Genomic DNA, 14,290 nt, shown 5'->3' with positions numbered 1-14,290 from the left:
TTTTTTGGAGAGGTTTTTGCTATAGGGCGCATGTGCTCTCCAGAAAGACAGAGATAGAGAGACAGAAAGCCAGAAATCACCCCCCAGGGAGGATGACCACACCGCAGTCCTTTCTCCTCCATTCTCCTCTTGGGATCTTGGGCACGCACGCACACGTGCCTGGCATGAGTTTAGACCACCGGGTCCGAGACTCAAACCACAGTTGACTACATAGGAGTCCAGCAACATAATCATTATGCCAACTGCTGGTCCCTCCCTTCCTCATTTAAAAAAAAAAATCCAAATTAAAACGATTTTTTTTTTTCCACTTTTTGCTAAAACTCTTATTTGGGGGGCTGGCAGGTGGAGTCGTGACTAAGACGCCAGACTCCCACATGGCCTTCTGTGATTTGAGTCCTAGACCTGATAGCTTGCTTTGTCACTTTCCCTTCTCTTTGTCTCTCTGGTCAAATTAAAAAATAATAATAAATAAAATTAAATCTTTTTTTTTTGGAAAAATAAAAAGATTTCATTTTTTAGTCTGCTCTGGTTGCCGGTAACAAATATCAAAGCCTGAATGGGTTAAACTAAATAAACATTTACTTCTTACAGTCCTGGAGTCTGGGAAGTCCAAGATCAGGGAGCCAACATGATTAATTGCTGGTGAGGGCTCTATTCCTACTTTCCTCACATGGAGCAAGGAGGGCCCAAGGAGAGGACTGCAGGAAACCAGCTCTTTCCTATCTCATCTTCTAAGGGCACTAATCCCATCTGGAAGGCTTCACTGTCCATGACCTAATTACTTCCCCAAGGCTCCATCTTAAACTACTAGCACATCAGGGATTAGAATTTCAATGTATAAACCTGCAGGTACACAAAAATTCAGTCCATTCAGTTTCTGAATATTTTCTGTAATTGGACAGGACACTCTTCTACTTCAGTTAGCCTTTGAATCCTTAATGTGAAATAAGTTTCTTAAGCTGAAATGGAATGAGGTATTTTAATTGAACTGTATTGGCAATTGGAATGATATGTAAACTTCAAGCCAATTATAGGTTCTAACAGATTAAAAACATTTTTGGAAATATGACCTATCAGACAGATACTTAGAAATAACACTTTGTACAGTTTCAATAAGCACATGTTTCAGTTACCATAGTTAATTAACACCAGTGTCCAGCAACAGGGCTCACATTTTAGTTACCACATAACTATGTGTAATTACATCAAGTGCAAATGTTGTTGCTAGTTCTGCGGTCCACAAATCACTGTGTAAATAACAGATATACAGCATGATCAGTGACCAATTGGGTTAATTATTTTAGAGTTTGTGGTTAGTTACTGTGTATGTTATACATAGCTCATGCACAGACAGCAAATTGTGGAGTTTTGTTGCCTCCTTGTCCTCCAATGATAAACTCATGCTATTTTATAAAAATGGATCATTCAAAGAGCAAATTAATTGATCGATAAAAGGTACAGTAAAGTAACAAAACTTGAAATGCTGAAAGTGGAGTTCACATCTAATGTAAATAGACTTGTAGAATAAACAGTTCACTATTGAAATATGAATGCCTTTGCCATTGGAGAGAACCTGCATATTCATTCAAAGGAATTTACTGAAGATGAACTTGCATAAATGAGGAAAGTGGTGACAAAAAGAATGAAGATGTCCCAGATGAAATGACACCAGCAAAATCCCCTGCATGTTAAAAGAGCTCTCAGAAGGCCAGCTAGTGGCATGGAGGTCACCCTCCCTGGGAGGATCATTTGTCACTTTCCCTCTCACAGTTTTTCTCTCTTTCTCTTCTGCGAGTGCATGCACCAAACCGGAGGGGAAAAACCTTTACAATTTTTTTTTTTTTTCAAATAAGGCATGTACTAGAAAGGTTCTCTGTACTTATCAAAAATGAAATGTTAACGTATCAGAGATTATCTAGTGTAATATAAACTTTGCTCTGGCTTAAGAAGTGTGTAAATGCTAAACAAATTTTGAATTTCTTAATGAATATTTTCAAAATAAACCAGCAGTATATTCCACCTAAAACTATCATCTTACCTCTTCCTCATTCCAAACTCTTAACAATAAGAGTTACTTATTTTAAAAATGTGGTTCCTGGGCCAGCAGGTGGTGTGGAGGTTAAGGTGCTCAGTCCCACATCGCTGACTTTGTGGTTCAAGTATCCACACCTGAAAATCACTCCAGGTGCAGGTGTGTGCCCCAGTCCTGAGAGGGGAATGGAGGAGGGGTTGCTGCATAGACATTCCCCCGCCCCTGCTTTTGTCTGGCAAGTGCATGCACCCTTGAGCAAAGCTTAAAAAATTTAAAAATAGGAACCAGCAGTTGGCATAATGACTATGTCACTGAATTCCCATGTGGTCAACCACTGTTCAAGTCCCAGACCCGGTGGCTTAAACTCACGCTGGGCGCTTATGTGTGCCTGCCCAAGATCCCAAGAGGAGGATGGAGAAGGGATTGGAGTGTGGCCATCCACCTGGGGGGTTGATTTCTCACTTTCTGTCTCTGTCTTTCTGGTGTGTATACGCACCCTATAACAAAAGCCTCTCTCCTCAAAAAATTTTTTTAAAGAAAATGTGGTTACTTAACATAAGGGAAAAGTTATTTGTCCAACTTTCTATTTAGCAGTTTTTGACATATCAAAGAGTTAAAAAGTTTTAACAATGAAAAATAATTAGAAGCTCATATCAAAAATAGTCAAGTAGGAATTGGTGATCCTATTAGGAAAAAGTTAATTAGGGTTTCTTCAGTTGTGTACCTCTTTCTCTGTGCTCATATTTTCTAATGTGTAAGCTAGCAGACATTGCATAAAGAGGGGCACACTATTTTCACTACAGCAAAAAGTTTCGGAATACTTTATTATTTTCCTCTTTATTGACTCATGAAGTAGTTGAACTCTGTGATACCAAAAGCTATTTGGTAAAAATAAGCATTATTTGTATTCTTAGTATCCAGTGATACAACCCGAAGCCTTCTGTTTCTTAGAATACACAGATGGTATCCTGGTAAAATGAATGTACAACCATTTCCTGAATTTTAAGACCATTCTGTTATGTTGAGAAAACAGATTGAGTGATTTGCGGTGTCAATGATAATGAATTTGAGTGTCTGTCAGCATGTGCAACCTAGTACGGTGTTATTGGATCTGTTAAATAAGGGAGGAACACAGGAATTATTCTTTCAAGAATCCTGGCAAAATGTTCGAATAATGAACATTTTACTAAAATTTATTATACAAATGATATCTTTGCTAGGTTTATTGAACTATAATCTAAGTACTTATTAACTTCTAAGGAATTACTGACCAGGTTGTTTATAAATAAAGAAATCACTTCTATCCTCCATCAGAGAAAGAAAAATAAACAATGACTTTACAACTTTCCCCCTTTAATCTTTCTGAGAAAGTTTGTATTTGTGGTAGGATGTGTCAAAAAATCTGAAATCAAAATTTCAAAAGCACAGTACTACATCAAATAAAGTTCTACTATATCAGAAGGATAAATGGATTTTCTAGAAATGGAAATTTGAGAAATCGACTCTCAGATCATATTTTTGAGCATGATCTCTTGAATGGTTTTATGAAGCCAAGAATGAATCTATTCTGGTGATGCTTGCTAACACCTACCATGTCAAGTGCCACACTGATTATTCTTGTTGGTATTGCATTTGGTTATCCAATGTTATGTTTGAAAATCCAAGCCTGCATTCTGAAAAAGTAGAAATGTTTATTTAGAACAAGGTCTTATGCCCAGATTAGGACATGGGCCCAAATTAGGACATGGAAGGGAGCTACATACATGGAAAGTTACTTCAAAACTTAATGCAGATAAACAGAATTTCAGTAACTTTTTCTTTATAGATCCTAACACCACACAAGAAAAATAAACCATTCTTTTACTGATACAATAGCATTTTCTTTCGCTTGCCGTTTTAATTTATAATTATTTCTGGGTGTCAATTTTTCTTTTAAAATCATAGTTTTATGCTTGTATTAAATTTTTTTAAGCTTATTTATTTCCTTTATATGAGAAAAATACACACAAGCACCCTCAACAGGCTCTCGCACACTCATCCCTACCACCCACCTTTCTCAGCCAGCCAGTATGAGGGGGTGACAGCCTGGCATGCACAGATCGACCCAGAACAGAAGCCCCATCTTCTATATGGCTTTTAGCACTGCAGAGCATTGCATCATCACAACTGTCTTTTTCTTTTTTTTCTTTTTTTAAGTTCTCCCATGACCAATAGTCAGGCCCCAAAAGGGTCTCGGTGCCACGATCCACCCCAGCCTCAGCCAGCCCTGAGTCATGAACATGCTCTCATACCTGGCATACTCAAGGAGGTCTCTGGACACAAACTCAGAGTCCTGTCATATGAATCAGTCTCACAGGGTGCTTTATTTCACCACTGTATCACTATCTAGCTCTCGGTTGTTAACTAGAGGAATACTTAAACATGTGTTGACATCTGAAATCTATTCTGCACATAATAATACAGAAGTTACAGCTGTATAGTATGTTATGGTTTAACTTGCCTCTGCAGAAATAAGCTATGCTGTAGAATGCTAGATAACTTAAGTGCTTTTAAGAGCTATTGCACTCATATATACTACTTTACTCACACCCCTCCACACATAATTTGTAAAATTAAGTGCTTTTTTGATATAAAGTCTTCTTTTAACGCTTGCTTAGGCAAGTGATTCTCAGTTGGCATACCATCATTTTGCTCAGGATTTTGATTTCTGTATAACATTTGTTTTGCTACTGATGAATAGAATAGATACCTAGTCTTGTGATAACCTGAATGGATCAAATTGTGGGAATTGAGGTGGAGATACTATTAGTTGTGATAAATACATAGTATAATATAGAGCCAGCACTGAAGAAACATCTAATCTTTTAGAAATAGGGAAAGGGTTGTCTTGCTTGTTTAAGAGAGTTAAATCAGGTCTCTCAAAGTTTTGAAGAGACACTGTACTGAGCAACAATCAAATTGGAGAATGGTAGTAATTATATAAAAGTGTTTTAAGCTTTATAGGATCATTCTAATCACCATTTAAATAATGCTGTAGTAGCTTTTCATTATTTTTTTTTGGCTTTGCTATAGAGCGTGTGTGCTCATGGGAGAGAGACAGAGTTGAAGAGGAAAAGTGAGAAATTGCTCCCAAGGAGAGACCATGCTGCAGTCCCTTCTCTTTCACTCTCAGGATTGTGGGCACGCATGCATGCACACACCCCTGGTGTGTTTTTCAAGCCACCAGATCTGGGACTCGAACTACACAGTCAATAATGTGGATTCAGCACCTTAACCTCCATGCCACCTGATAATCCCAGCTTTTACTTTTTTTTTTTAACTTTTGAATTTGCTATAGGGCACATGTGCTCACCAAAGAGAGAGAAAGAGAATGCAAGCTGTTGAGTTTTCAAGAATATTACCCAAAACTCTACTCTTTGAACCGATGTCATAAGCTCTTGCAGTCTAACTTGTCTCTCCCAACACCATCTTTTTTACTTGTTGTCAGAATGTGTGGGTTTTTTTTTGTTTGTTTTTTTTTTTTGGCTAAGAGGATGTATGTGCTTACCAAAGAGAAAGTGAGAAATGACCCTGTTGCAGGGAGGTAGGAAGGGGACAGTGCAGGTTGGCCACACTACCGTCCTTTCTCCTTCATTTTCCTCTTGGGATTTTGGGGCACACATGCCCAGAAGATTTCCAGGCCTCCAGGTCTCGGACTGAAACCATGGTCAGCCTTGTGGGAATCTAGTACCTTAATCACCACACCACCTGCTGGCCCTTGTTTTTCTGTTTTTATCTTTTGGCATTGTCTTTTATTTTGTCAGAGGGCATGCACTTGTCAAAGAGGGAGAGGGAGAAAGCACTCCCCAATGGGTTGTGATCATGCCACAATCCCTTCTCTTCCATTTCTCCACCCTGAAGGGATTTAAGGCATACGCGTACACATGCCCATGTGATTTTTCAAGCCAATAAGATTCAAATCAAGATGCAGGCCATGTGGGACTCAGCTCCCTTAACCACAAGACCATGGGGCCATCTAGTCATTGGTACTATTTGTTTGTTCATTTTTTTGAGGGGGAGAGGTTTTTGCTATAGGGCACGTGTGCTCACCAGAAAGAGAGACAGAAAGCGAGAAATCATCCCCCAAGGGGGATGGCCACACCCCAATCCCTTCTTCTCCATTCTCCTCTTAGGATCTTAGGCATGCACGTACACGTGACTGACGTAAGTTTAAGCTACTGTGTCCAGGAACCTAACCGCGGTCAACTACATGGGAGTCCAGTGGCATAGCCATAACGCCAACTGCAGGTCCCAGTCATTGGTATTATTGATAGTTGTTATTTTTTGTGTCCTATTTCTGCTGTAATTTTGTATATTATTTCTTATCCACTATTTTCTGTGGTTAAAAATGACCTCAGATTCTATTAATTAATATTACAGCTTTTTTTTTTTTTTTCTGAAAGGTTTTTGCTATAGGGCATGTGCGCTTGCCAGAGAGACAGAGAGACAGAAAACCAGAAATCACCCCCAGGGGAATGGCCACGCTGCAATCCCTTCTCCTCCATTCTCTCGGGATCTTGGGCATGCATGCACACGTGCTCAAAGTGAGTTTTTTAAGCCTCCGGGTCCGAGACACAAACCGAGGTCAACCACATGGGAGTTCATTACACTAATTGCTGGTCCCGATATTAGCAGCTTTTCTTCTCCCTCTTCCTATACTGGGAGTATATGATGTAGCTTTCTTAATGGTTGACATTGACACTGAAGTACAGTAAAATGACTGGATAGAAGTGTGGAAAAGAAAGTATTACTTACCTTTGGTTAATTCTGTTTAGCCAGCCTTACTCTATTTGGTTTCCATCATACTTTGCAAATTATCTTTTTCCTGTCATTGGTTCTGTTTCCAGAGAAAAAATTAACAGTTACTCATTGTATATGAAAAGGTTTTCAACTTTGGTTGTCTTCTTTGAGCTAGATCAAAATTTGCTATTTCCAGGAGTTTAGTTGGTAAATTTTGTGCTGGAAAATAACAAGATGCAGAGTAGTTTATACATGTAGAATCACAGGTGAGTAGTTTTTATTTTTTTAAGAGAGAAAGATTTTTGCTATAGGGTGCATGCACTCTCCAGAGACTCAGCGGAGACAGAGAAAGTGAGAAATCACCTCCTGGGGAGATTGCCATGCTGCAACCCCTTCTCTTCCATTCTACTGTCAGGATTTTGGGCATGCACCTACATACGCCTGTTTTGAGTTACAAGCCACCAGGTCTGAGACTTGAACCATGGTTGGCCATGTGGGAGTCCAGCACTGTTACTACTATACCATCTGGTCCCTAGGTGAGTGGTTTTAAAATAGCAGTTACAGGTATTTCTGTACCCAAATTTTAGATAACATACTTGGCTAGACTTTCCCAAAACATTGGGTCATTGGAAAATCATGACACAATTTTGCATAGAAAAAGCGCATCATGTCTTTTCCAACAACCCAAAACAAATATTAAAATTTCAAAATAGTGGGACCAGCAGGTGGCATAATTGTTACATCATTCGACTCCCACATAGTTGACTGTGGTTTGAATCCCAATCTAGCAGCCTAAAACACACCAGGTGCACGCACCCAAGATTGCTGTGTGGCCATCCCCCCTGGGGGATGATTTCTTGCTTTCTGTCTCTCTGTTCTCTCTATCTCTGGTGAGTGCACATTCCTTGTAGCAAAAATCTCTTAAAATTTTTTTCAAAATGGCAATATAATCACAGGTAATTATAATTCTCCCATCAAAGTATTTGCTGATTTAAGATTTTTTTTAGAGCCAACTGATGCCATGGTAGTTAATGAGGTTGAATCCCACATGGCCAACTATGTGGTTCAAGTCCTGAACCTAGAGGCTTGAAAATCATGTCAGGCACATGTGCATGTATGCCCAAAATCCTGAAAGGAGATCAAAATGTAGAAGGGACTGCGGTATGACCATTCTCCAGGAAGAGGCTCTTTCTTCCCCTCTCCCCCCCTTTCTGGTGAGCACATAGACCCTCTAGCAAACTTAAAACAAACAAACAAAACCCTAAGCTCAATTAACTTTTTAAAGCTATGATTTTTGGGCCAGCTCTCTGGTGACAATTCCACATGGAGGGTGCTGTCTCCTTTCCCTCTCTCTGCTTCTCTCTGGCAAGCACTTGTATCCTCTAGCATGAAAAAAGAAAAGGAGATGGGGCAGTTGTTTTAAAAGCTATGATTACATTAAAATGGACTTTATATCAGAGGAATGATGATCATTTTATTTTTTCATTTGTAAGAAAGTTATTCTCCAGGGTTTTTTCCTTTGAAGGCTTTTGTTTGGCTTTGTTTTTGAAACATTACTTACCTCCCTTTTGGTGCTTAAGAAGAACGTGCAATTGATCCAAAAAGCTTTTACTTTTATTGCTACTTTAAAAACTAGCTGAAGTTGGATTTTATTGGCTGCTAGTTTATTATTATCTGAGATAACCAAATCTTGTATATTCTTTTTAAAATTCTTGGTTTCATTTAATTTATTTGCATAAAGCTGCTAAATAGCTTAGCCGATATTAATGTTTTCTGTTACACTGGTACCAAAATATGTTCAGAGAAAATGTTGGACATCGTGACTTACAAATTACTGTTCTTGGAATGTATTTGGGAAAGCATGCATTATTGGGATATAGTGTTTTTGTTTTTAGAGCTTTACGTCAAAGAGTAGTTATGATTTTCTTTCTAGGCTCCTCCTTTTTTCCTAGAATATTTTTTATTCACTTTGGTTCCCCAGCTTTTTGCCTCCCCCTTACCCACCTTAACACATTTCTGTAATCTCAAATTGTTTCACCTACTTTATCATCATAATATTGTTAACCTCTCTTTGAGGCTGAGCTCAAAACTCACCAATTTCTCGTTATCCTTCCTATCCTAGTCTTCAGGGTTGTATTTGTCCCATGACATCAGAGTACTTCTGCCATCCATGTGTCCGGATTTGTTGTTGTCCTAACCATTATTAGTTACTATGTTTTGTCTTATATCCTGGCTTTTCAGGACAGTATGTTTTCTCAGCTGTCTGCATTTCTTTTGTACTTATCACTTAACAGGCACTTGGTATTTAATTAATTGTTTATATTAAGTACTCATTTCGTTTTCTGCTTTTAATTTCTCTCAAGGTAATCTTGGTAATTTTTAAGTGTTTTGTTTATTTGGTTTTTATAGATGTAAAAAAAGATTGGTCTGATCATGCTCTCTGGTGGGAGAAGAAGAGGACTTGGCTTCTTAAGACACATTGGACGTTGGATAAGTATGGCATTCAGGCAGATGCTAAGCTTCAGTTCACTCCCCAGCACAAACTGCTCCGCTTGCAGCTTCCCAACATGAAATATGTGAAGGTGAAAGTGAATTTCTCTGATAGAGTCTTCAAAGCTGTCTCTGACATCTGTAAAACTTTTAGTAAGTATTAGATAAATTCTTCTTTCAGGTATGACTTACGCAATGTAAATATGATTGGGGACTGGCATTCAGTCACCACCCCCAGGGGATGGGGATTGGAGTGAGGCGTCTATGTGTGTATGAAATGTCTACTTTTTAAAGCTTTATATTAAGATTACTGTTGGGTTAAGGTGGAATAGGAGGAATCTAGTAAAAAAAAAAAAAAGTCTTTACTAGAATTAGATATTTATTATTTAATACTTTATTCTGATTATGCAGAGAGGAAGGGAAAAGGCATTTTCAAAGGGATGTGACTTTTGCAGTAAGTATTTCCTTCATATAAGTCATATTCGATATTAGTGATTCAGACAGATCATGTCACTTCCTTCATTGAAGGCCTGACACAGATCCTAAGGAAGTGACTGTGAGTGTTGTCCTTAACCAGTCTACAATTTGAATACTCCTGTAGTAATTCTGTTTGTGCTTTCTGAAATTAGATGTGGATTACTTTTGGCTGACCCAGTTATGTCACATGAGAGGAAGTATTCAGCCATCAGAGAAATTGTCAACTGTTGTCATTACTACTAAAACATACCTCTCGTATTTGCATCTTTAAAATGTTTTTGAAGATTTAATGACTTCCTATGTTTTCAGAATAGAACTAAATTTTTTTTTATGTATACGTTGGTTTTATTGTATTTTAGCAATGGGGGACATGTACTCACCAGAGACAGACAAGGAGGGAGGGAAAGTGAGAAATCATCCTCCCATACCAGGGGAGGATGGTCATGCCACAACCCCTTCTCCTCTACTTCCCTCTTGGTTTTAGGCATACACACACATATATATGTCTGATGTGATGCTCAAGCTACTGCGTCTGGGACTCAACTATGAAACTGGCCATGTGGGATCTAGCACGTTAACCTCCATACCACCTGCTGGCCCTGCATAGGCTGTATTTTAAAATGATACGAGTAGCTAATGAATATATTCTGTTGTAAAAGAATCAAGCAGTATAGACATACATAGTAAACTCCCTCTTCCCATAACTACTATTGACAGTTTTACTTTCTGTGCATTTACCTTATATTAATTTACTCATATATAGTGGGGTTTTTTAAAAAACAGGACCATTATATATGTGTGTGCATATATTTATTGGGTCATCAGGAATGTCATGACTTTAATACACATAATATGTATTTTTTTCTTAGCAATGCCTTAGAAATTTTTCCATTCCAATAGGCAGTATATGAAAATTCATTGTTTCAGATGCTTGCTAACACATGAATACTGTCTCTCTCTCTCTCTTTTTTTTTTTTTAATTGCCAGAGGGTATGTGTGCTTACTAGAGAGAGCAGGAAGGAGAACAGCCTCCTGCCAGTGGGTCATAGTCATGCCACAAATCCCTTCTGCTTTTCTCCATCCCACCAGGATTTTGGGCACACATGCAAATGTGCCTGCTCTGCTGGGGCAAGGATTCAAACCTTGGTTGACCGTGTGGGCTCAGGCTCCCTTAACACTAGGCCACAGGGCTGGTCAGCCCTTTGCCAATTTTTATTTTATTTTGCTTTTTTTTTTTTTTTGCTTTTTTTTTTTTTTTTTAATAAGGTGGGCGCACTCACTGGAGAAAGAGACAGGCAGAGAGGGAAAGTGAAAAATCACCTTCTAGGGGGATGACCACTCCACAGTCTTTCAGATTCTGTTCTCCTCTTGAAATTTGAACAAGTATGCATATGCACCCAGCACAATTTTCAAGCTGCCAGTCTAGAACTTGAACTATAGAATTGGTGAGATAGAATCCAGCTTCCTCAACCTCTATGCCACCTGCTGGCCCCAACTAGTGTCATTTTTTTATTGCTTGCTTCTCTGAGTTAAGAGACTATTCATTTTAGTTTATAAAGTATATTTTTATATCTTTATTAGAAATATAAGCTTCTTTTTTCAGTTGTCTATATAATCTGTCCATTTTTAAAAAATCAGTGTTTTTATTTCTTGTTTGTGTGTGTGTTTTTTAGAGATTTATACTGTAGGGCATGAGCGCTCACTGTAGAGAGAGACAGACAGACAGAAACGCCTCCAGGGGGTGGAGTGGGGTGGGGTGGCCACACTGCAATCCCTTCTGCTCCATTCTCTTCTTGGAATTTTGGGCATGCACTCATTCACACACGCTTGGTGTAAGTTTCAAGCTACCAGTCTGGGGCTTGAACTGCAGTCAACCACGTGGGAGTCCAGTGCCTTAACCACTATGCCATCTACTGGTCCCTTTTCTGTGGTTTTTAATTTGGTTTTGTGTGTGCGCGCATGCGTATGTTTTTGACAGGGTCTCACTTTTGCTACCTTAGCATCTTGCCATAGGTATATAACATTATGGCTAAATTTTTTTTTTTTTTTTTTAATTATCTATTTAATTTAATTTGTTGTTTTTATTTTTCAATTTTACCAGAGAGAAAGAGAAAGTGAGAAAGCAAGCTACCAAGTCTGGGACTCGAACTGTCCAGGACCTCAACCACCACGCCATCCACTGGCCCTGATGCCTGACTTTTCTTTCAGACATGGTCTGCTGTGTTGCCCAGGCCACCCTCCAACTCACAGTCCCCTGTCTCAATATCCTGAGTTTAAGTCACTGGGATTACAGGTGCATGCAACCATGGATTGGCCATTAGTTTGGATGAGAACTTGAACCTGAGTCTCCCGTGTGGTCCCAGCCTGTAGAACACATGGTCTTAGCATGTGCATCTCTGTAATTGGGCCTAAACTTTAGATTTTAGGGCAGTTTTAGGTTGATAGCAAAATTCAGTAAAAATAGAAAATCCTTGTTTTAAAGAAGTTTTGGCCTTAGGGTGTGTGAGCTCACCAGACAGAAAGAAAGAGACAGAGACAATGAGGGGGAAAGTGAGAAATCACTTCCTAGGGGGAATGGCCACACTGCAGTCCCTTCTCCTCTATTCTCCCGGGATCTTGGGCATGCAGGCACATATGCCAGGTGTGATTTTCAAGCCACCAAATCTAGGACTTGAACCGTGGTAGACCATGTGGGAATCCAGAGATGTAACCACTGTGCCACCTGCAGGCTGCAAAATACAAAATCTTAATAGCACTACTCAATTAGGAAAAAAAATATTTTTCTATTCCTATTGCCAATTTTGTTCCCACATACCTGCTGTCTGCCCATACACAGAACGTCCCCCACTGTCAAAATCATGCTCCCAAGTCGCACTTTTTAAAAAATTGATGAACCTTAATTGATCCATAATTATCACCAAAAGCCCTTAGTTTGCATTAGCGTTCACTCTTGGCATTGTACATTTTATGTGTTTGAAAATATTTGTACTCCCATATCTCTACCATTGTCGTATTGTACAGAAGTTTGTCTTAAAGACTTCTGTGCTCTAAAATACTTCTGCTCTGCTCTCCTTTTTAGTCCCTGGCAACCAGTAATCTTATACTAACTCCACAGTTTTGCCTTTTTCAGAATGTCATGCAGTTGGAACCATACAGTAGCCTTTTCAAATTGGTTTCTTTTACTTACTAATATGCATTTAAGTTTCATGAATTGATAGTTCATTTCTTTGGATTGCTAGGTGATATTCTGTTGTTTAGATATACCACAATTTATCCATTTACTTATTGAAGGATATCTTGGTTACTTCTGTGTTTTGGATAAAGCTGTTATAAAAATTTGTGTGTATGGGGCCATCAGGGGGTATGGTGGTTAAGGCACTGGTTTCCACTCTGCTGACCGTGGTTTGAGCCTCGGACCCAGCTGCTTGAAAATCAGTGCACATGCTGGGTTCATGTGTGTCTAAAGTCCTGAGAGGAGAACAGAAGAGAAGGGATTAAGGGGTGATGACTTCACTCTTTCTTTCTCTCTGTCTCCGGTGAGTAGACATATTTTATGACAAAAAACTTAAAAAAAAAAAAATTTTTTTTTCTGTGTGTAGCCTTTTGTGTATTTACCCCGATGAACTGAAAACTTACGTTTATTTATTAATTTTTCTTTTATCTTTTGTAAATGATTTCTAGGAGTTCATTCATTATTTTCAACCTTTGTTCATGATTGACTTTTGTTTTGAGGGGATGGTTAGGCAGAAGCTAAAATTGGTTAGTGTATTTTTGGTGTTTAAGAAATTTTAGGATGGGAACCAGCAGTTAGTGTAATGGCTATGTTGCCGGACTCCCACATAGTCGACCGCGGTTCGCATCACGGACCCGGTGGCTTAAAACTCACGCCGGGCGCGTGTGCGTGCGTGCCCAAGATCCCGAGAGGAGAATGGAGGAGAAGGGATTGCGGCGTGACCGTCCTCCCGGGGGGTGATTTCTCACTTTCTGTCTCTATGTCTCTCTCTATCTGCCTGGCAAGCGCACGCGCCCTATAGCAAAAAAATATCTCAAAAAAAAAGAAATTTTAGGATGAGCTGCGACAGCAACATCCAGCTTCTAAGGACAGAGTAGCCATAGTTCTGTTGAGAACATTCGTCCATGCATGGAATATGTTAGCCTATTTACCCTGTAGTCTCATAAGGTTAAAATTCTGAAAATTCAAAATTTGCAAAGTTTGAAGTTTAGATTATAAGAACATACTGTATAATACATGTGTGTATATTATCATCCTCCTTTTTTTTTTTTTTTAAATTTGCTAGATGGCTGATGTACTTGCCAGAGACAAAGGACGAGAGAGAAAGCATCCTCCACGGGAAATGGTCATGCTGCAGTCCCTTTTCTATGTCTCCATCCTGTTGGTCGTGCACACATGTACCCAGCTGCTGAGTCTAGGACTCAAACTGTGAGGTTGGCCATGTTGGATCTGACTGCTTACCACTAGGCCATTGAAACAGCCCCATTAATGTTTAAATA

General features: G+C 39.1%; 1 protein-coding gene across 7 annotated transcripts in view; it reads left to right on the top strand.

Annotated features, from left to right (window-relative positions):
* FERMT2 (FERM domain containing kindlin 2) overlaps positions 1–14,290 on the top strand; it is a 78,301-nt gene that overhangs the window by 23,309 nt on the left and 40,702 nt on the right. For 6 of the 7 annotated variants that reach the window (XM_006160545.3, XM_006160546.3, XM_006160548.3 and 3 more), the window contains exon 2: positions 9,221–9,454. The exons of the other annotated variant lie outside the window; for it this stretch is intronic. In XM_006160545.3, the coding sequence (XP_006160607.1) occupies positions 9,221–9,454 (234 nt within the window). The remainder of the gene's footprint in view (positions 1–9,220; positions 9,455–14,290) is intronic. 7 annotated transcript variants of the gene reach the window in all.

This window comes from Tupaia chinensis, unplaced genomic scaffold, assembly GCF_000334495.1.
Source record: "Tupaia chinensis unplaced genomic scaffold, TupChi_1.0 Scaffold000688_1, whole genome shotgun sequence".
Lineage (NCBI taxonomy): Eukaryota > Metazoa > Chordata > Mammalia > Scandentia > Tupaiidae > Tupaia > Tupaia belangeri.
Note: the sequence above shows the minus strand (reverse complement) of the source record. Positions and strands in the feature narration are given on the sequence as shown.